Here is a 23,610-nt window from a genome sequence, read left to right as displayed (position 1 = left end):
CAGCATCTACCCTTAGAATACTCTCAGGATCAATAATTACCATTTTGTATATTTGCTTTTTCCCTATGAATACATAAGTATGTTTTTAAATTACAAACATCTGAGATGTGCTCTGTAACAAATGAAGCATAAAATCACAGTACTACCCCATTTCCTGCCTTACTTTTCTTCCTATTGCAAATCTCTAGAGCTAACAGCTGTTGACATTTTGAGGTTCATCTTTTCAGGTGTTTTTCTGTGTCCAGTTTATTTAACAGTAAGAGAGCTCCAAGTTTAATTGCCCGGAGTTCCATAAATCTAGCATTTGAGTATTATCTTCCCCTCTCAATCCAGTAGAAAGTGAAAGTGTTAGTCACTCAATCATGTCCTACTCCTTGCGACTCCGTGAATGGTAGCCCGCCCGGCTCCTCTGTCCATGGGATTCTCCAGGGAAAAATACTGGAGTTGGGTTGCCATGCCCTTCTTCAGGAGCTCTTCCTGACCCAGGGGTTGAACACGAGTCTCCTGCATTGCAGGCAGTAGACTCTCCCACAAAGCCTGTCTTTCATTTCAGATTGGCACCTCTCCCGTGAAGGAGGACAAGGAAGCCTTTGCCATAGTGCCAGTCTCTCCTGCTGAGGTTCGGGACCTGGACTTTGCCAATGACGCCAGCAAGGTGCTGGGCTCCATAGCGGGCAAGCTGGAGAAGGGCACCATCACCCAGAATGAAAGAAGGTGAGGGCTCCCTGCAAGAACCGCACATGCTCGTTCTCACCCACCGTGGATTTTAAAATCCCTGGCAGAGAAAGGAGTGCTCTGAAGAGCTCTGTGGAAGAGCGCCAGGCCTTAGCACTTAGGGGTGGCTTCAACTTGTGGTTTTCAGTAGTTGCTCTAACTATTCTGAAGGTCTCTAAACAGTACAGATCTCCTTCCTTCTCTGTTTTCCTGCCTCCGGCTTGGTCTTTGGAACTACCTTACTGTCAGTAGTGGAGGTTGTGTGTGTTGGTTGCTCAGTCACCGACTCTTTGCAACCCCATGGACTGTAGGCCGCCAGACTCCTCTGTCCATGGGATTCTCCAGGCATGAATACTGGAGTGGGTTGCCATTTGCTTCTGCAGGTGATCTTTTCTACCCAGAGATTGAACCGGGGTCTCTTGGTTTATCTGAGATAAAACGTAATGTCTAATATTTTGTGAAGGCAATCATCTTTTTGTGGACAGTGAAATATTGTCTCTGTTTCACGCTTCCTGGTAACTGGCCTTAATTGACAATTTCAAGGAAACTGGGAAGAATGGGTTTCCTTCTCTGTGACTGGTTGCTTAAGCCTGAAATCTTCCATGGTGGTTTTGATCTGTTAAACATCAAACACTTACCATGTCTAATTGCTTCTTTCCTCCTAAGATCTGTAACCAAGCTGCTGGAAGACTTGGTTTACTTCGTCACTGGCGGAACCAATTCCGGTCAAGATGTTCTTGAAGTGGTCTTCTCCAAGCCCAACAGAGAACGGCAAAAGCTCATGAGAGAACAGAATATTCTCAAGCAGGTCAGTGAGAGGTGACATACCAGCTTGGCTCTAGGAAGAATCCATATTATCCCTGGCCTTATAAAGGAATGTAGATGATTTCTACTGGGGAGCCTTTGATCTATTGACTTAAAAAAAAAAAACAGACAATTTTTTAGAGCAGTTTTAAGTTCACAGCAAAAATGAGTAGAAAGTATAAAGAATTCCCATACCTCATACACACATAAAACTTCCGCACTTAGTAGCATCCCCACCAGCGGGGTACATTTGTTACAAATGGTGACACTACACTGACATACCACAATTGCCCAGAGTATATAGTCTCCATTAGGGTTCACTCTTGATGTGGTACATGCTGTGAGTTTGAACCAATGTATTACGGTACCATCCATCACTATCATATCATCTAGTTTCATCACCCTGAAAATCCTCTCTGCTTTGTCTATTTGTCCCTCCCTTCCCCCCAGCCCCTGGCAACTAGCCATTGATCTTTTTATTCTCTCCACAGTTTTGCCTCTTCCAGAACGTCATATTTTAACAGTTAGAATCATAATAAATCATACCCTATGTACCTTTTTCAGATTGACTTTTTTGCACTTAGTAAATTTCCTTCATCTGGTCACAGTTTGATAGTTGACTTGATTGTTAACACACATATTGACTATCAGCCGTGTGAAAATTTACCTTTTGGGAACGCCAACAAGAATTTCAGTTGACAGGTTTATTTTCCTCACAAATAATATCAAGGGCAGTGCATCCTTAAGATTATTTAATATATCTGGGAGATTTGGAGTGTATGATAAACTCAGAAGGCCTTTAGAGGCTCTTATAAGGACCACTATAAATCACCAAAAAATCTGCCAAAGGGATCGGGTCGAGTGGGAGGAGGGGGGATCGGGATGGGGAATACATGTAAATCCATGGCTAATTCATGTCAATGTATGACAAAAACCACTACAATATTGTAAAGTAATTAGCCTCCAACTAATAAAAATAAATGAAAAAAAAAAGAATGAGTAGAAAACGAAGTTAGTTCACAGAAAATACGTGTATGATGTAATTTGGTATAAATTAAATAAACTAGAGTATAAGGGAATTAGAGGGAGGAAAGTAACAGATCCAAGGTGGATGAAACAGGCAGAAATGTATACCATATAGTTCTCTAAAACTGTTGGAGATGGGGCTGCAAGCTTCGCCTGGAAATTGCTGGCCACTAGAGCCGAAAGAAAAACATGTTAGTTATAAGTCCTATAATTATCCATAGGAACTTGGATTTGAGATTTCTTTCTCCTTTTAAACTATGGTTGGACCAAATTTATTAATACTTCATCCTGTTTCAACAAGAGTTTCAAGTCTTGAAATGAATTATGCCCTGCTGTTTGATGTGATGACTTCCAAGTTAGATCTCTGGCTTAATGCTCATGTGGTTTTACACAATAGTGATACCTGTAGGGTCTGAAACTGTGATTCAGTGGAGGAGCCTTTATTCAGCACTTGTGGTGAGCACTAGACTCATGACCTGACAGTTACTACCTACTTTCATCATTATAACACCCTTGTGAGCTAGGTATTATTCTCTCCATATTACTGCTGGGAAAACTGAAGGTTACCTTGACCATGATGTATACCTGTAGAACAGTAATAAAGAAGTGTAATTTTGACCTAGAATCTACTGATTCCAGAGTCTGTGTTCTCAAGCACTGCTGGAAACTCCACATTTTCAAGTATTTGAGGACCAGTTACGTTCAGGAAGACTGACTTCACCGAGGAGCCTGCCCCAGTTGATGGAATGAACACAGATGTCAGGTTCATGAGCATTTAGACAGAGAGACTTTCCTGTGTAGTCCACTCACCCTTGAGGTTCTGTTCTCTCCACAGGGAGGCTTAGCCATTAAAACAGTGGGTGATGGCAGTTTTCCTTCTTCTCACGAACAGATCTTCAAGCTGTTACAGGCCCCATTCACAGACTGCGGCGACGGCCCGATGCTGCGCCTGGAGGAGCTGGGGGACCAGCGGCACGCGCCCTTCAGGCACATCTGCCGCCTCTGCTACCGGGTCCTGAGACACTCCCAGCAGGACTACAGGAAGAACCAGGTGGGCGCCGGGGGCCCGGCAGGCGCCGGACGGCGTCCCCGCTCGAGGCCACGCGCTGTCCTCAGTGAGGTTGAAGAGTCACGCGTATATATTTATTTAGCGGCTAGAGACTAGTTCATTGTTCAGTTTGTTCTTCAAAAGGAAACAGATGTTTTTGCAAGCCTAGGAAGATGTGCGAGTGAGTTAAGAAGGATACATCAAAATTCTCCTTCTCCAGCATCCTTGGAATGAGATTTTTTTGACGTTGATATTACAAGTACAGTATTTTTTTTAACTTTTATTTTATATTGGATTATAGCTGATTAACAATGTTGGGATAGCTGCAGGTGGGCAGCAAAGGGACTCAGCCGTGCATGACATGTATCCATTCTCGCCCAAACTCCCCTCCCATCCAGGCTGCCACATAGCATTTAGCATGTACAGTATTACTTACGGCACATTCCTGAAAGGTGTAAGGGTGCAATGAATGGTTCCGTGTGCTTTTATCGGAAATTGAGTGGAACGTTTTTTTCCTGCCCCATCCATTCCCTGCATCTCTGCTGGTAACGTCCTCTTTGCTCTGGTTCTGGCTCGTGTTTTGGACATTCTAAGTCGTCATCTATTGTCATCACACTAAACACCCAAACACAAACAATATAGTCTCTCTATGAATTAAACCTCTGTGAGGGTTCCAAACAACTGGAGATGCTGAGGAATCACTATGTCAGTGGTTGGGAGCAATTTCCCCACCCCACCCCCCCCCCCCCCCCCCCCCCGGGCCGGGAGGACGTGTGGAAATGTCTGGAGACGCTATTGAGTGTCACAGCTTGGGAATGCTACTGGTGTGAAATGGATAGAGGCCACAGATACTATTTAACATCTGGGCAAGCCCAGCCCAGTCCCCCAACCCAGACAAAGAATTATCTGGTCCAAGAAGTCAGTAGGTACTGCTAAGGTTGAGAAACCCTGCGTTCCATAAACTACTGTAAGTGCACAGTGATACTTCTTATAATACGGACTCCAGTCCCTGCTGTGTGTTACAAAAGGTTTTGTTTTTAAGTTTTGACCGCCACTATATCTGGCCTTTAAATTTAAACTGTTCTCTGTAGTGAAAGTTTTTTGTATGTCATCATAAAAACAGTGTTGGTCCTAAGCAGTGCTCTGTGGTATTAGATACAACTTCCTTAGCAAGTATTGGGCGGGCCAAAAAGCTTGTTTGAGTTCTCCATAAAACGTTATGAAAAACCCGAACAAACTTTTGGTCAACCCAGTATTTCTAAATCATTCACTTTGCCTTTGCTGCTGTTTAGATATAAAGCATCACGCACTGGTGATGCTGTGTTTATTCGTTAGCATAGATTGCCATTGGGCACTATGGTTGGTTTAAACCCACCTCTCGTGTGAGTACCATACGTACACTATACTAGTGCTAAGGAGATTTTATTCTCTTCCCGTGACAATGCGTCAAAATCTATAATGTGTGACAGGACCTTTTGCTTGTACATCAGAGGACTGGACCAGTCCTTCTTGTTGCTGTTGTGATGAGTGTATTGGCTTGGTTTTTTATGGACCCTGTGCCTTTTGGCAGTAGTACTGACATATCCCTGGGGACTGATGAATTCTCAGGCATGCATCCTTACTGAGTGAGGGCTGAAAAGTGGCCCAAGTCTACTCTGTTAGTCCTTAGTCACTTTTAAGATTTTGAAATTAATGAATTAAAATGAAACCAAGTTTCCAGGGCCTTTTGAGCTTTGAGCAAGCAGTCTATCTTGGACAGGGAAAATATCTTTGAATAACAACGAAGTATTTATAAGAGGCTTCCTGGCATTCTGAAATATTTCAATGGGACATCATGTCTGATCCCAAAAGAGAAGTCAGAGATGTTTTCATATGTTCTGTGAATGTAATTGACTGTTTTACATATTCCTGGGCTTCCCTGGTGGTTCAGCTGGTGGTAAATGTTCCTGCAGTGCTGGAGACCTGGGTTCAATCCCAGAATTGGGAAGATCCCCAGGAGAAGGGAACAGCTACCCACTCTAGTATTCTGGCTTGGAAAATTCCATGGACTGTATAGTCCAAGGAGTCACAAAGAGTTCGACTCAACTGAATGACTTTCACTTCACTTCTTCACATATTTCTAACTACCAATCTGACTTTAATTTTCATCCCAGATAAGGAAAACACAATGGAGTAATAACATTGTTCAAAATATCCAGGTAGACTTAACCATGTTTATTCAGCAACACAGGGCAGTGAGGCACAGTTTAATCCTCTTGAATGAGTAATAAAATCAGAGCTGGAAAACAACTCTTGACCTTTAGAAAAATAAGTCACCACATTAAAATTTATACTGTGGACTTAATAAAATGCCCATCTGTAAATACAGGATATGTTACTTAGTGATACGTGTGTGGCAGGTTTAGTAAACTAAAGGATGTAAGTGAGTTTGCGGCTATCGCCCTGGGTTGGGGAGGTGGGGAAGGACGCTCCCCTGTGATTTTCCTCAAGGGGTGTAGCTCTCCCCGCCGGGGGCTGCTGCCCCTTCCGTTACTCTGCGCCTCACCACACTGCCTCCAGCCCTCCTTGCTCACCTCTCTCTCCTCCCTTCGAAGGAGTACATAGCCAAGCAGTTCGGCTTCATGCAGAAGCAGATTGGCTACGACGTGCTGGCCGAAGACACTATCACCGCCCTGCTGCACAATAATCGCAAACTCCTGGAAAAACACATCACCGCAGCGGAGATTGACACCTTCGTCAGCCTGGTGCGGAAGAACAGGGAGCCCAGGTGAGTCGGAGGTGGGGTTGATGGGCAGAAGGTGTCCCTGTGTTTAGGATGCAGGCACTGAGCTAGTCACGGTGTGGGTTTTTTTTTTAAATAGATGTCTTTTGTTTGGGCCTGCTCGGCCCCAGGTCTTGATTGAGCGGGTCTTGAGAGGCACTTTGAGTCATGGAAAGAGCGTGGTGTGGAAGTGAGACCAGGGTAGAATCCTGGCTCCAGAGTTTACCAGCTGGTGACCTTGAGCTTTAACCTCATCTGCTAGATGAGTTGTTATGAAAATTATATGAAGATAAATACATGTCAAGTGCCTGGCATTTGTATGTAAGTGACAGCTATCGACCCCTCATTCACTCTGTAGCACCCTGTGATGACCAGTCAGAACTTCCCCAAATACCATAAGTCTTTTGCACACGTAGTTGTTACCTGAGTGTGGGTATTTACAGTAGTGAATTCTGTCAGATATTACATTCTTACAGATCCCACTCTCCTGTACACTTTTCTCTTTCTTATCTTCTCCTTTTAATTAAGATCCACCCCATGTCAGGGGAAGTGGGAAACAGTTTACAGTGTGGATATTAGAAACAGTGATGCTAGAGAGCTGAAGGTGTTATTATGAAACTGACTCCTCCCACCTATAAAAACAACTAACATCTTATGGACCCTTCTCATATGCCAGGGACTGAACTGAGTAAGCACTTTACATGACGTAGTTCATTTAATCCTCAGAAGAGCCCTCTGGGGTTAAAGGTTACCCATTTTTATCAGTGAGAAAACCAAAACATGGTTAGGTTAAATAATTTCCCCCAAATAACAGTACATCTCAGAATGTAGTGGGATATGAACCGGAACCAGGATTCTGATTTAGGCCTCAAACACAGACCTGTTCCCACTCTGGGTACCCAGCGTCATCACCATGTCTTCCTTGTGTGATCTTACTTGGTTGGTTCTTCTGTTCTTTTTTGCCTCATCACCTCTTCCTCACAGCAGTCACTCCCATCCTCCTCCTTGTGCTTTTCTTTCTTTCTTCTCCCCTCCTTCCTTCCCTCTCTCCCTCTCTCCCTCCGTTCTCTTTCTCTTCCCTCCCTCCCGGGTCTGGGTAACTGGTGATACCGTGAACACAGACACTAAAGCCCAAAGCCTCTCTGACTTGTGGTGAAGGTAGCCTAGGTCTCTCCTCTGGAGGGAGAGCCACGTCCCCAAGAGCTAACCCTTGATCTGCCTGCAAAAAGCATTTGGTTTGGTTTCTGTTTCTCCTCAGATTCTTAGATTACCTCTCTGACCTCTGCGTGTCCATGAACAAATCCATTCCAGTGACTCAGGAACTGATATGTAAAGCCGTGCTGAATCCAACCAATGCCGACATCCTCATTGAGACCAAGTGAGTGGGGCTCGGGGAGTGAATATAAAGGTGAGAACGGGATTTGGATGGAGAGCGTGTGCCTCAGTGGTTGTCTGTGCCGTGGGGAATTAAACCCAGCCCCTTCGTTTCTGAAGTCAGGTTGGCCGGCCTTTGATTGTCTTCATGCTAACATCTTGATTAGAGGAGTTACTGGATTTGCTTTTGCTATGGTGACCTCCTCTGTATGGTGATGTCACTTTGCTTACTGATTGGAAAGTGATGTGGGCTACTGGGGAGCATCTTACACACCCTTGATTTCATTTTAAGAGTTGAAAGTTCTCCAGTTAGGATCATCAGGTTTAAATTTTAAAGGAGGTAATTCATTGTCAATATTAAGACATTGTAGGGAAGACCTTGTGAAATTACCACTATTCAAAAAGTGTTCATTGGTCCACAGAAGTTTGGAAAGTAAGTAGTTGATTCATTTGTAACAGGGGAGCATATACTGCCAGTAACATATAAATGTTAAAAAAAGAAATGTTTTTTAAAAACACTAAATTATGCCCTAAACTTGTGATTTGGGGGTTGGGGGGGGAAGGTCTCATGCATAACTTAATTTTGAGCTTGGGCTGAATGCTGACTTTCTCAACCTTGGCCTTTGACATTTGGGGCCAAGCAGTTTGGGGCCAACATACAGATATAGTTGATTAGCAACAAGTGAGGATTTCAGACATAATGAGTTTTCCTGCCTCTTCCTACGTTTTCAGGTTGGTGCTCTCCCGTTTCGAATTTGAAGGCGTTTCTACCGGAGAGAACGCTCTGGAGGCAGGAGAGGATGAGGAAGAAGTGTGGCTCTTCTGGAGGGATAGCAACAAGGAGGTGCGCAGTAAGAGCGTCAGGGAGCTGGCGCAGGATGCCAAGGAGGGCCAGAAGGAAGACCGAGACGTCCTGGGCTACTACAGGTGTGCGGGCCGGGGTGTCCTGTGATGCCCTCTCAGGAGACAGCCCATCAGAAAGACACATGTGTATTTCAGGAGTCTGTAGAGTGTAAGCTGTCATCGATACTTCCGTAGTAGGGCAGTGATACCGCGACGTGGCTTGGTCACAAGCTGAGTCGTTGCATCAGCCCCCTCTCACCGTTGTTGGTCCCTACACAGTGTAGCACGTGGATGTAGTTTGTAGTAGTTACGAGTCAGGCTGTGGGGGCACCTCTCTACATACTTACTTTTTAAAAAACTTTTCATTTTATGTTAGAGTATAGCTGATTAATAATATAGTTGCATCACTGTCAGGGACTCAGCCATGCATGTATATGTACGCATTCTCCCCCAAACGCCCCTCCCATCCAGGCTGCCACATAGCATGGAGCAGAGTTCCATGTGCTATACTGTAGGTCGTTGTTGGTTATCCATTTGAAATATAGCAATGATGTCTACGGCCATACCACCCTGAACGCGCCCGATCTCGTCTGAAATATAGCAATGATATGTACTAACTTTTTGACTTTGGTCCAGTTATCCACCTCTATGTCCCAGTTCCTTTATCTGCAAAACAGAGACAGTAATGCCAACCTCATGGAACTTTAACAGGCAGAGCTAGGAAATCTGTATGTGTATACACACATCTGTAGATGTGTGCATACACACACACATTTGTTTCTGTATTAATGTATGTGAATGTAATAAAAAGCATGAGTTCACATCACTACTTTCAGCTCCAGTCCAACACCATAGGGTTTTTCTCACCTTCACCCTCTGTATCAACAACTCCTTCCTTGGACAGTGAGAGGCTGGTGGTACTATCCCTGCTGTGTTGATTGGTTTCCACCTCCATCCAGGTGTTTCCTTGGTCCCAGCTGTAAGACCTGTTGACTGCCGCCTCAAGGGAAAGGAACCAGTAAACACTTTAAAAAGAAAACAGGAGATGGACGGAGAAGTGCTAGCAGCATTTTTTAATAAAAACTAAACTTTGCAGTTCCAATGCCCTTTGTGACCCTCCTGTAGTTTGTTCTCTCCATTCATGCAGGTGGTGGGTGACCTTCCACACTCTATGTATGTTTATATTTTACATTTCTGTACATTCATAAATAACACATAGTATTTTACTGAGCCTTAAAATTTTATATAAATGGTTCCATACTCTGAGTTTTGCTCTGAAACCTGCCCTTTTTATTCAATATTATGTCTGAAATAGATTCATGCTAACGGTGGTGGGTCCATTTCTTTAATTTTGACTGCTGAATGTTACTGCATTTATTACTATGCCAACATTTTCTTCTCTCTTTGAATTCACTGTGTGCCACAATTTAGTTTTTCGTATCAGGAAACATCATTGTTCAAATTGGTGTGTATATGTAGGAATTTCCATTCCACACCAAGAAAGTATGAGATCGGGGCATATGCATATTTTAAACTCATTAAGCAAGCAATCCTAGATTGGATATTTTGGTGTACACTCTCACCGGTTGTAAATGAGAACTTTCGTTTCTCTTTGTCTTTGTGCTCTCTGAATATTGTGATACTGTTTAATTTTTGTTGATGTTATGAGCATGTAATAGACCAAGTTTGGAACTTAACAGAGATCACATGCAGTTGGGTGAGGAGGAAACCTTAAGACATTTTGAGGAGTCCACTACTTTTTCCACTATGTTTTTCACATGTGCATGAAGTCAAAGAGCAGAGCTGTATGAGATAAGACCCCAAAAGTGTCATAAAATTTCTAAGTAGACTCTGAAGGTCTGAAACCTTTACCATTTCCTTTGTGGTCTTTAATGTGCTATATAAAAGCCAAACTAAAGTAGGGCTGCCCTGCTGGTCTAGTGGCTAAGACTCTGAGCTCCCAATGTGTGGGGCCCAGGTTCGTTCCCTGGTCAGGGAAAGTAGATCCCACAAGCCGCAACTAAGAGTTTGCATACCACAATGAAGACTAAGAATCCTTTGTGCCCCAACTAAGACCAGGCACAGCCAAAGAAATGGTTTTTAAAAGGCATAACTAAGGAAATAGATAATCATTTTCACTCTAATGAAAATGATTTTTCATTTTTTCTCCCCCATTTCACAAAATAAGGGCAAAATGGAATCAACTAGCCATGTAGGTACTCCCACACAGGGTGGACATGTGTGACTATTGGCATGGCTTGAACTGTTTATTTTTCTGCCGGTACGGAAGTCAGACTTACGTGTACACAAGCAGGTGAAGAGTGTTGATGTAGAAGTTCACGTGGCCATATATCACTCTTATGAGATCTGGGCCCCTCCTCTAACTCTCCTGCTGTGTGTTTCTGGAAGTGTGAGCTCTGTGCAACTTTCCTTTTCTCAGGTACCAGCTGAACCTCTTTGCAAGGATGTGCCTGGACCGCCAGTACCTTGCCATCAACGAGATCTCGGGCCAGCTGGACGTGGATCTCATTCTCCGCTGCATGTCCGACGAGAACCTGCCCTACGACCTGCGGGCATCCTTCTGCCGTCTCATGCTCCACATGCATGTGGACCGAGACCCCCAGGAGCAGGTCACCCCCGTGAAATACGCCCGCCTTTGGTCTGAGATCCCCTCTGAGATCGCCATTGATGAGTGAGCCCGGCTCCTTCGCCCTGTTAAGACCTCGTGTTGCTTTAAAATGTCTTAGTTGCAGTGTTCTGTGTAGCAGAAGACGAAAGACTTATGGTCAGGTTAAGTCTAGTTCAATCAGAGAAGAAAGACTTTTAAGTCTTTTTTTTTTTTTAATGAAAATGTAATTAAGGGTAGCAGACGTTATTTATTCCCTCAAGAAGGTAAAAGATGGTATGATTGCCCTTTTATACCTTGTTTGTCTATTTTATTCAGCAAATACTTAAGTGTCTCCTGCCTGCCAGGCTTAAAGAATCTATCTGGGAATAAACAAGAAAACTATGTTGGACTTCCCTCATGGTTCAGTGGTTAAGACTCTCAGCTTCCAACGCTGGGGGCGCAAGTTTAATCCCTGGTTGGGCAACTAGGATCCCACATGCTGTGTGACGTGGCCAAAGAGGAAAAAAAAAAAAGAGAAAACTATGTTTACACTGTGGGGAAAGACAGACGATAACTAAGATAAAGGACTGAAATATATACATTAGTGATGGTTGCTGAGCAGGAAAAGTAAATAGGGACAGGAGGATGGAAAGTGTTGGGGTGAGTGGTTCTGGCTTTAGGGGTTAAGCAAACAGGGAAGGCCTCACTGGGAAGAACTTGACCTTTGACTGCCTTTTCTTTCTCCTTTCCTTTTAGCTACGATAGCAGTGGAACCTCCAAAGATGAAATTAAGGAGAGGTTCGCTCAGACCATGGAATTTGTGGAGGAATATTTAAGAGATGTGGTGTGTCAGAGGTTCCCTTTCTCTGATAAGGAGAAAAATAAGCTTACGTTTGAGGTAATTCATGGCAAAGTGATCTGTATGTCTTGTAAGAAACATACATATGGTGAATGAAATCATGTAAAGTGATAGAACATTATGTATGCGCTATACATTGTATTAAAAGTGACAGGAAAGAAACCAGACTGTGCTTAGAATCTGTCGTAGATTAATCGTTTGAGGGACAGAAATGCTTATCACCTTTCAGTTGAATATTTCTCTTTGCAACCACTTTGCCTTTTTAGGGGTTAGATTTCCAAGCACTGCAATGTTATCTGTGTCCTTGTTGGGTGTACCTTGGCTTGCCCTCTGTATCTTTGGGAAGCTATACAGACCCAGTGATGAAGTTGGTTTTTATTCACCAGTCATCAGAACAGATCAGCAGCTTTGCAGGTTTTCATTTCTTATTTTTTTCTCCTTATGAAACAAAATGAAATTTGATCAGAAACTGCAAGTAAATTACATGCCTTCTCTTACAGTAAAGAAGGTCAGAATCAGTCATTTATAAAATAGTCCACCTGAAATGGAACTGAGAGGATACTGTTTAATTAATCCATCTTCCCCCTCTCTCTTTTAAATACAATAGGTTGTCAACCTAGCTAGGAATCTCATATACTTTGGTTTCTACAACTTCTCTGACCTTCTCCGATTAACCAAAATTCTCCTGGCCATATTGGACTGTGTGCACGTGACCACAATCTTCCCCATCAGCAAGATGGCGAAGGGAGAGGAGAATAAAGGTGAGAACAGTGTGGAGAAGCTGAGGAGGGGGCCCTGCTGGTGCCCACACGTGGGACGCGCTTGTCCCCCCTCCTGCCTCTGTCATGCTTACCGCGAGATGTCTTATTACCACCTAATGTCGCATTACCGCGAGATGTCGTATTACCGCATGATGTCGCTTTACCACGTGATGTCACATCCTTTCTCCGTCCTTTTCTTCTTGAGTTTTCATGATGAACATTTTCAGATATAAAGAAAAGTGGAAAGAATAGTAGAGTGGACACCTTTGGACCCATGACTCAGAGTCAACGATTATTAACACTTTACTATAATTTTTACATTTATATATGAAGTTGCATATTTCACTGCACCGTTTGAAAGTTGCCTCACAGCTGGAATGCTTATGTGCTTTCACTGTTCTTGATGTGCCATGATGTTCTCAGTGTTATGTTAGTATAGGAGTAAATGAAATCCAGACTGTGTCTGGGTATCCTGTTTCCAGTTTGTGAGTAGGAAAATCTGCCTTGATGTGTTTTTCTCCTCTGTTTTAGTGTTGTGATAGACACACACTAGGTACTCATGTGTGGATTATTGTTCAACTGGTCTCTTCAGCTGGAATAGAAAAAGTACGTTTGCTTGCATCCTACTGTCTGTTAGGGCCTGTGCTCAGTCATTTTGCCACTTGATCCTGTCAGTTGAGCTGTGTTTTTCTCATTTTATGAAAGTTGAATAAAGTGACCCTCAGGGTGGCACAGTGCCCTCAAGATCAGGTGGCTGTTGGTGCAGCACCGGATGTGTCTTGTTAACTCCTGCATTTCTAGTTCTGTGCACAGCAGCAGGCATGCCGTGGGTGGCCATACAATTGGGCAGGTGAATTAACACATAAAGTGGCTTCTTTGGGCAATTTCAAAACCCATGCTCTTTAACCTACTTCCTTAAACCCTGCATTTTTTTTTTTGCCACTTTTCTTTTTATTGAAGGATAATTGCTTTACAGAATTTTGTAGCTTTATGTCAAACATCAACAAGAATCAGCCACAGGTACACCCATGTCCCCTCCCTTCCATCTCCCTTTCCATCCTACCCTTCTAGATTGTCACAGAGCCCCAGTTTGAGTTTCCTGAGTCACACAGCAAATTCCTATTGGCTATCTATTTTACATATGCCAATGTAAGTTTCCATGTTATTCTTTCCATACATCTCACCCTCTCCTCCCCTCTCCCCATGTCCATAAGTCTGTTCTCTATGTCTGTGTCTCCATTGCTGCCCTGCAAATAAATTCATCAGGACCATCGTTCTAGATTCCATATATATCTGTCAGTATATATTTTTATTTCTCCTTTTGACTTACTTCACTCTGTATAATAGGCTCTAGGTTCGTCCACCTCTTTAAAACTGACTCAGATGCATTTGTTTTTATGGCTGAGTAATATTCCATTGTGTATATGTACCAGAGCTTCTTTATCCATTCATCTGTCAATGGACATCTAGGCTGCTTCCATGTTCTAGCTATTGTAAATAGTGCTACGGTGAACTTTGGGGTACATGTATCTTTTTCAATTTTGGTTTCCTCGGTATATGCCTAGGAGTGAGATTGCTGGGTCATATCGTCATATGGATTTATTCCTAGTTTTTTAAGAAATCTCCATACTGTCTTCCATAGTAAGCCCTGCATTTTTGATAGGGATTAACCTATCAGGTTCCCAGGGTCATAGAATGTACTGGAACAGAGACATGTGTGATGACTTGTCCTGAAGAGCCCCTGCCCCTGGCCAGGTGTGCTCCAGGGGTCTTTCGTGACCGGGGTCTGTCCTGGCCCTTCCTAGGCAGTAACGTGATGCGGTCCATCCATGGGGTCGGAGAGCTAATGACCCAGGTGGTGCTCCGGGGAGGAGGCTTCCTGCCCATGACACCCACGGCCACTGCCCCTGAGGGCAATGTGAAGCAGGCTGAGCCGGAGAAAGAGGACATCATGGTCATGGACACCAAGCTGAAGATCATTGAAATACTCCAGGTAACCATGGGCCCGAAGTGGGGGCAGGAGTGTACTTCACAGGGGAGCATCTGTGTGCAGTATCCCTGCTTTGATGGAGCCCCCGGCTTTCGGGAAGAGAGTGGAGGCAGATTCTTAGCCCCGGGTGCCATCTCTGAACCGACCCTCTTACTGCTTCTGCTGCCGTCTCCTGTCCATCCCCAACATGCCCTGTCCTGCCAGCCACGCCAGACTTTCAGCAGTTTCCCTCGCTTTCCCTCCGCACTGGTCTCTGTTGTCAGCCGTACTTTTCATTTGCTCAGAATTCACTCACACTCTGTCCATAACTGAGATCCCTGCTTTTTGTTCATAACTCAGTTCAGAGTTCCATAAAGCTAGTAACTCCTCCCTCAATCCTTCCCTTTCTCCCTCCCTCATCCATTCATATATTCAACACGATATTGATTCCATTCCAAGTACTTTTAAGCACTGAAAATCCAGCAGTGAACAAAATGATTCCTGCTTACATTTTGATAGGGGGCATAGGCGTATAAGGGCTTCCCAGGTGGCACTAGTGGTAAAGAATTCTTGCCTGCCAAAGCAGGAAACAAAAGAGATGCGGGTTCGATCCCTGGGTCAGGAAGATCCCCTGGAGGAGGGCATGACAACTCACTCCAGTATTCTTGTCTGGAGAATCTCACGGACAGAGACACCTGGCGGGTTATAGTCCAAAGGGTCACAAAGATTCAGACATGACTGAGGCAACTTAGCACACCCAGACACTTAGGCATATAAAAATGTATATACCAAGGATGTTAAAATATAAAAGAGAGTCAAGACTGTTTGGAGGCCCTTGGGGGTAGATGCTTTGATGAGATTGTCAGAGAAGGTCTTCCCATTCAGAGAGCAGTGAGGGAGCTCATATTTAGGGAAAGAGTCTCTGAAACTCTGAGAGGGAACAATAAATGCAGAGACCCAAGGTGGAAGCATAGTTGGCAAGTTTGGGAACAGGTCAAGGTCAAGAAGGAATGGGAGAAGATGAAGTGGGGAGTCAGGGCATAGAACTGTTTTGAGTGGATTTGCTGTAAAGATGCACAGAGAAAAGGGGGGGTGCTGCAAGGTGATTGTTGGTCAGATTTAAGTTGGGGGACATCAGCAAGATTGTATGCTGAATGGAAGTGATCGTGTGGAAAGGGGGTACTTACTGACAAAGAGGAGAGAGGAGAGAGAATTGCAGAAGCAAAGTTCTGGCCCAGGGAAGAGGGGATGGGAGCCCGGCTGCTGGAGGGGGCGTGGTCTTCCTATGAGAACCTTCCAGGCTTCCATAGGTCACATTTTCCTCCTCCTGCTCCCTGGGAGTTTTTTATTCATTAACGAACTTAGCTGCTCCTTAATGAAAAGAGTGCTGTAGTCACCTTTCTCTTTTATCCCACACTGCCTGATCTCAACCCCAGAAGGAGTTGAGGATGGAGGAGATGAAGAGTTGAGATGGAGGAGAGAAATATGCATGTTTACAGAGGGCAGGATTTTTTAAAAATTCTAAAATCACAGTTAACTGATGGTTTGAAAGCATCAGTGGGACTCCTCAAAATAATTAACTGAAGCCAATAAAGAATGATTTAAGTAAAGGAAACTGATTGAATTTATGTCTGAGCAAAAGTAGAGAAAGATTTCAAGGATTTCAGGCCATGACTTACAGGTCCCAAGTATGTGGATATCATGTGTGTTTATCAGAATTGATGTGGTGTGAAAATTGGTTACATCTTGAAGTCTACTCATTGTAGTGATTACTGTAATAATCTGAGACCATTTAATTGATGCATTCTTTCTGCAAATACTTATTGATCTACCATATGCAAGGCACTTTGCCTGGCTAGATGAGGGGCTGTAGGAGGAATGCACAGACAGTTTGGACAGGGGCTCTGTCTACAGGGTGTTTAAAGTCTAATAGGAAAAGGAGGTGTGATGAAGCTGTGTGCACATGGAAATAAAGCCATGAGAAAAATGTTCTCCTGAGATACAGGTGGGTTCTGGTGATCCCATTTAGTAAGGACCAGAGGAGATTTTAAAGAGGAGGTAAGATTTTACCTGAGCCTTTAACCATGGACAGGTATTGTGTAGAAACAAGGGACCGTTTTTAGATGGGTGGAGTGGGTTGAGCCAGCATCATGGCTCAAGGTCAGTAAGCCCTCCTTGGGCAGGGGTGTGACATGTTATCAGAAATGAGGTTGGAAAGGCAGACTGTGCCGTGCTCTGGGAAACTTGGGGTACCTGAAGTGTTAAGACTTGATACTGGGGGAGCCTTTGACTGTTTTCAAGCGGGGAGCTAACCTAAGAATAAATACCTTTGGAAGGTAGACCTGGTAAATCTGGTAATGTAATGGCTGAGGTGAGACAGAGAGGCTGTGGACGGGGTAAACGACCGCAGGGGAGAGATCCATGAGGCGTGGCAGAGGCTTAGTCATTGATGAGAGGTATGTGTGTGTCAAGGAAGATCCTGAGATTGGCTGAGGCGGGGAGAAGCCAGGCAGAATGGACACTGTTAATTTGGTACAGTCCTGAGTTTGAGACTCTGGGAGGACACTGAAGGGGATGCCCGTTAGTCAGTTAGGAAGTGTAGACCAAGAGTTTGAAAGATAGGGACTTCCCTCGTGGTCCAATGGTTAAGACCCTGTGCTCTCACTGTTGAGGGCCTGGGTTCGATCCTTGGTCAGGGAACTAGAATCCCACAAACTTCATGATGCAGCGGGGGAAAAAAAACTTGGAAGATAAACCAAGAATTTATTGCAATCTCAGAGAGGTGACCACAGTCCCAGGATTGGGTAAACTCACCAGGAGGGTGGGGCAGAGATAGATAGAGAAGAGGCTGTCGGTAAGGTCCTTTTACAGTTCCGAGTAGTTGACTGATCTTTCTCCTCTGGCTCAAGCCACAATCATGGAAAAAGTATGCTTGTGTTGGAGCGGATGGGGAGGGAACACAGGGAGCAAAAGAAGAGGGAGCCCAAGAGTTTGCATCTACATCAAAGAAAACAGTCATTCATAGAAAAGAAAGAGCCAAGCTAATTCTCAGTACTGAAAACGCATTTTTCTCTGTCAGTTCACTTAAAAGCAGCCAACTTCACCCTTCTTCAGGCTCAGAGTCGGCATTTGATACTTGCTGAAATAAAGTAATGTTTTATAGAGGATGGAGTGGGGAGTGAGTGATTTATTGTTCTGATTATTAAATTAATTGCCGGGACGCTGAAGCTTTTACTAGAAGCTTAGGTGCTGCAGGCAGAATTGATATATCCCTTGCAAGTTTTTGAAGAGTGTTGAAATCTGAAGCCAAATATTTGGCTCACTTAGTGTTTAAGGTAATTGATGCAGCAGATACCAGGCCCGGCCAGAGTGCAGTGGTTTGGCTGGGTATTCCAGGTGGTATGCTAATGTAACCAATCTGTTTCCATTTCCACTTGAATCTCTAGTTTATTTTGAATGTGAGGTTGGATTATAGGATCTCCTGCCTCCTGTGTATATTTAAGCGGGAATTTGATGAAAGCAATTCCCAGACTTCGGAAACATCCTCCGGAAACAGCAGCCAAGAAGGACCAAGTAACGTGCCAGGTGAGCGATGCCAGGATGGAATTTCTGCTGTAAAATGGGACCCGGGTCTACTGAAAGCTGAAAGTCCGGAGAGTATGTTCTAGAACAAGGATAAAATGTGAATATATTTGAAGGTGACTATATTTTAGAATGACATCCTCTGAGTTACCCATTTGGGGCAATAAAATAATTGCAAGAGCCCAGATTCCTTCTGGAGTAGATCTTATTTCTTCCATCTTTGAGTGTCTTAGTCATAAGACAGCTGAGCATTCTAATGTTATGGTTGTGTGAAATACTGGGGGAAAAACACCCCAAAACAAAATTCTCCAAGAAAACTGACTGTCCACCGGCAAGTTTTTCCCTGCCCAGGATATAGTGGTGATGGATAAGAGAAAGGTGGTAGCAGAAATAAACCCACCTAGCAAAGTCTGAGCCTCCTTGGAAGGAGGTAGTGCCTCTCACAAGGGGTCATGCACCGAGTAGAAACCTGGAGCCAGTGGACAGTGTGATCCAGGTTGACCTGGCTTCAAAGCTTTGCAGTAAAGGATGCTGGAAAACTGGAGGTTAATCCATGAGCAGAGGCAAGGCTGTTTGGCGGGGGGGAGGGGCAGTTCACAGGAAGCACGTTTTCATACCTTCCTGCATCTGAAGTTCAGTTCTCTCTAACTCTTCAGGTGCTCTTGACTTCGAACACATTGAAGAACAAGCTGAGGGCATCTTCGGAGGAAGGAAAGTATATTTTCAGTTTCTGTTTTGTAGGTGGTTCTGAGATGGAGGAGGCTCCTCTCTATTAGCTCTCAAAGACTTCTCCTTGGACTAGGAAAGTTTTAGTCCTTGGGTTTAAGTTGTTTGCCTGCTCACTTTATAACTTCTAGAACTCAGGTCAGAGTGATCTTAGTTGGCTTCATATATGTGTGTTTCCTGCCTACAGTAGAAAGAATTGAAGGAGGTTTCCCAAAGTATGCACATTACAAGATTTTTTTAAATGGTGAGGAAATAGGGTTGAAAGAAAGAGGGGGTTCAAAACAGAGTGCAGATAGCCTGTTCATTGGTGCTACTGGGCTGCAGTCACCCCCAAGCTCTTTAGAAGCCAAGCAGCAACAAGAATAAAAACAGGCATACAGTTCTTTCATTGTATGTAACCTGAAATTACTGTATGAACCCCTTCCTAAAAGATGAGATTGCTCATTGTTGACTGAAAACAACATTAAGAGACTCAAATACCTATAACGTTCAAACACCTGCAAACTTGGTATAAACACCCTGTATGTATAACTCTTGGTATATACACATTTGCTTTGGTTATGTATTGCTTTTGACAAAAACTTAATGGATTAAGGACTTCCCTGGCAGTTCAGTGGTTAAGAATCCATCTGTCAGTGCAGGGGATGCAGGTTCGATACCTGGTCGGGGAAGTTTCCACAGGTCACTGGGCATCTAAGCCCATGTGCTTCAGCTACTGAAGTCTACTCTCTGGAGTCTGAGAGTCACAACTACTGAACCCATGCACCCTAGAGCTCATGCTCCACAACAAAAGAGGCCGCCACAATGAGAAGCCCATGCACCACATCTAGAGAGTAGCCCCTGGTCACCACAACTAGAGAAAGCCTGCATGCAATAAAAAAGACCCAGGGCAGCTAAATAAAAATGGATTAAAACAGTCATTTTATTGCCTGTCACAACTTTGTGGATGACTGGGGCTCAGCTAGATAAGATGGTTCTTCTGCTGATCACTGTTGGGTCTGTCATGCAGCCATAGTAGCTAGTGATTGGGTTTGGCACATCCATGTTGCTTTCTTTGGATTTCTGGCTCCTTGGAGGCAATGCCGTTAAGGCTGGGACTTCCCTCTCTTTCTCTGCACATGAATATTTTGGGCTTCTGCATAGCTTGGTAACTGGCTGTATGAGCAAAGGCCCCAAGAGGCTAGACCAACACTGTACAAGCACTAAGCAAGCCTTCGCTTGCACCATGTTGCTAATGTCATATTAGTCCAAGCAGATCACTTGACTGAGCCTAGTGTCAGTGTGGGAGGAACCTACATAAGGGTGTTTAGACCAGAGAGGGTGAACTGATGTTCATTGTCTTAGCACTTAATGTAAAACCTGTGAAACACATTATTTACTGTATAGACGAGATTGCTGTTCTGAAACTCAGGGAGTTTTGAGTTTAGCATGGTGCTACTTCAGTCTGCTGGGTGATGTCTTGGCTCTCTATGCTTTCCTGGTGTTGAAGGGCTGTGGAAGCTTCTTCACACCTTTCTGGAGCACATAGCACAAACAGAGGATTTATGTACTAAGTCCTATCGATGCCTTCCTTGCTGGTCTGCAGCCATGAAGGTCTCAGCATTTGACCTTCATTTGACTGTAAACACAATACAGACACAGAAATGGAGTGACAGTGCTCAAGTTCGCAGTGGCCTGCCATTAGCTCCAGGACTTGCTTATTAAATTTTTGCTTATGTAAATAACACACAATCAACGTAGTGGAGATATTGGGAGAAGCCTTGACAATATACTGATTAACCCCAGCTAGGAATCGAGAAGAGCATTGAGTGGGGATGATTCACAGCAACACATCTCAAAGTGGGGCCTGTGGGACCAAACCACTTGCTGCCAGTTGGGGACAAGATAAGTGAAGCTTTGGGCAACTGGGGGCTTCCCAGGTGGTGCAGATGGGCTTCCCTCATAGTTCGGTTGGTAAAGAATCTGCCTGCAATGCAGGAGACCCGGGTTCGATCCCTGGGGGTTGTGAAGACCCCCTGGAGAAGGAAATGGCAACCCACTCCAGTATTCTTGCCTGGAGAATTACATGGACAGAGGAGCCTGGTGGGCTATAGTCCATCGGGTCGCAAAGAGTTGGACACAACTGAGCACACACATGTTTGCTGGACCCTGTGACCCCATCCACGTGCACAGTCAGGAATATGGTGCAGGCTAGACCTCACAAACCTGGCCCTCCACCACAGGTGGTTTCTCGGCACTAGCATCTCAAATAAAAACGAACTAGTAACTCGGGAGAAACACAACTGCGTGCAGCTCTGAAACCGTGGGGGTAGCCCAGCAGCAGGACACCTGGTGGGAGAGTGGTTGCAATGCCAGGCCTGTCACTGTGGGAAGGTGGGGACTTTGGTTAAACATTAGGCAGCTGTGACACCTTAACTGTCCCATCCCCTCAGAATATGGTTGAAGATGAAACAAGATGGTATTGTTAAAGGAGGTATTTAAGAGCCAGGTCTGCTGAGGTTGGCCGTAGAGTTGGGGAGTCCCACTAAGTGAGGTGTGTCTGGGCCCACGGGTGTGGGTGGGGACGTCTGTGGCTCACGTGACCTCTCCCCTCAGTGAGGAGAACACCCCGCTGGACTTGGATGACCACGGCGGCAGAACTTTCCTCCGAGTCCTGCTCCACTTGACGATGCACGACTACCCACCCCTGGTGTCGGGGGCCCTGCAGCTCCTCTTTCGGCACTTCAGTCAGAGACAGGAGGTCCTCCAGGCCTTCAAACAGGTAGCGTGGGTAGCTGTGCGCGCGCGCACCTGTGTGCGTATGTGTGTTATCGGTGGTGGTGTCGTCATCTGTCTGAGAGGGTGTTGAGTGCCACCGGTCGATTGCATTCGTTCAGGTTCAGCTGCTCGTTACCAGCCAAGATGTCGATAACTACAAGCAGATCAAACAAGACCTGGACCAGTTGAGATCCATCGTGGAGAAGTCAGAGCTCTGGGTGTACAAAGGGCAGGGCCCCGACGAGACCATGGACGGCGCATCCGGGGAAAACGAACATAAGAAGACAGAGGTGGGTGACACGCAAGTTAGGTTGCTGGAGGAGATGTGTGGGCTCCTGGGAACAAGTGAACGTCCTCCTCTGGTTTCAGGTAAAAATGCAGATGCTAGGATGGGCTGGGACCTCAAGAGGTCTGCCTGTTACCTGGGTGATATAGCCATTCTCCCAGGAAGTGAGCTACAAACACCAGTTCAGGGTTGTCTCTCTGGCTGCATTGGCCTGTGTAGAACAGGCCTAGAGTGAATCAGCACCAGGTGCCCCTTGCAGGCTCACCTGGGAAAGAACCTGTTCTCCAGCTATGCCTGGCCCAGCATCCTCTCCCAGTCAATGAAGCAGCATCCATCACGGGGAGCTGAGTGTGAGCCAGTGATTGACTCGGGCATAAACCTAGCGTGACAGCTGGCTGGGGCTGGTGCTCACTCAGTCGTGTCTGACTCTCTGCGACCCTTTGGACTGCTGCCCACCAGGCTCCTCTGTCCAGGGGATTCTCCAGACAAGAGTACTAGAGTGGGTTGCCATGCCCTCCTCCAGGAGATCTTCACCACCCAAGGATCAAACCCACATTTCATGTGTCTCCTGAATTGGTAGGAGGATTCTTTACCACTAGCGCCACCTGGGAAGCCCCAGGATGGCTGGAAAGCACCGCAAAATTACTATTCCTTCCGAGATTGTGGTCTCACCCTAACAAATGGACAGGAACCCAAGAGTTGTGCAAACCCCAGTTATGTTCGTTTTGGTTCCTAGGAGGGGAATAACAAGTCACAGCAGCATGAGAGCGCCAGCAGCTACAACTACAGGGTGGTCAAAGAGGTACGTGCCCTCCCCTGAGCCTTTCCCACCGTGGGAAGCTTAACAGAGAGAGAGAGGACCTCTGAGGTCAAGTGCACAGGTCTCAGTACATCACGTGTGCGTCCTCACTGCCTCACCTTGTATGGGGGCCGCCAGCACCTATACTTTGAAGGTTTACAATTGAAAGAAGAGTTCAGTGGTAAAATTATCAATGATTTATCTTGATTGCTGACATGTAGTATCACCCGTGAGAACCGTAGTTCTTTAGAAATCTTTACATAGGATGATTCAAAGTTGAGAGGTTGGAAGATTGGTGTTTGTTTGTTTGTTGTTTACCCCAGAACAAATTCTTCCCAAGTTTTTGGCAGTGAGGCTGAGTCATACATTTTTTTGTTGTTGATGTTGTTTAGTGGCTAAGTCACGTCCAGCTCTTTTGCAGTCCCATGGACTGTAGCCCACCAGGCTCCTCTGTCCATGGGATTTTCCAGGCAAGAACACTGGCTTGGGTTGCCGTTTCCTTCTCCAGGGGGTCTTCCTGGACCAGGGATTGAACCTGCGTCTCCTGCATTGGCAGGCAGATTCTTTACCACTGAGCCAACAGGGAAGCCCCCATACCATTTTAGGATACCTGAAACCATCTCACTTTCTGATGGAGCCATAATCCAGTCATTAATCTTAGCCATATGTGGATTTGGTTCAATACAATCAGTA

General features: G+C 45.0%; 1 protein-coding gene across 9 annotated transcripts in view; it reads left to right on the top strand.

Moving 5' to 3' along the window:
* Positions 1-23,610, top strand: part of ITPR1 (inositol 1,4,5-trisphosphate receptor type 1) — a 344,659-nt gene that overhangs the window by 159,594 nt on the left and 161,455 nt on the right. For 8 of the 9 annotated variants that reach the window (XM_070455631.1, XM_070455630.1, XM_070455627.1 and 5 more), the window contains 15 exons: positions 554-714; positions 1,381-1,522; positions 3,437-3,595; positions 6,187-6,359; positions 7,612-7,731; positions 8,460-8,654; positions 11,011-11,262; positions 11,935-12,076; positions 12,645-12,798; positions 14,604-14,791; positions 18,214-18,352; positions 19,006-19,060; positions 21,671-21,836; positions 21,952-22,122; positions 22,855-22,920. In XM_070455631.1, coding sequence (XP_070311732.1) covers positions 554-714; positions 1,381-1,522; positions 3,437-3,595; positions 6,187-6,359; positions 7,612-7,731; positions 8,460-8,654; positions 11,011-11,262; positions 11,935-12,076; positions 12,645-12,798; positions 14,604-14,791; positions 18,214-18,352; positions 19,006-19,060; positions 21,671-21,836; positions 21,952-22,122; positions 22,855-22,920 — 2,283 coding nt within the window. The remainder of the gene's footprint in view (positions 1-553; positions 715-1,380; positions 1,523-3,436; positions 3,596-6,186; positions 6,360-7,611; positions 7,732-8,459; positions 8,655-11,010; positions 11,263-11,934; positions 12,077-12,644; positions 12,799-14,603; positions 14,792-18,213; positions 18,353-19,005; positions 19,061-21,670; positions 21,837-21,951; positions 22,123-22,854; positions 22,921-23,610) is intronic. The other variant, XM_070455628.1, reaches the window with a different exon arrangement.

Source organism: Odocoileus virginianus, chromosome 26 (assembly GCF_023699985.2).
Source record: "Odocoileus virginianus isolate 20LAN1187 ecotype Illinois chromosome 26, Ovbor_1.2, whole genome shotgun sequence".
Lineage (NCBI taxonomy): Eukaryota > Metazoa > Chordata > Mammalia > Artiodactyla > Cervidae > Odocoileus > Odocoileus virginianus.
Note: the sequence above shows the minus strand (reverse complement) of the source record. Positions and strands in the feature narration are given on the sequence as shown.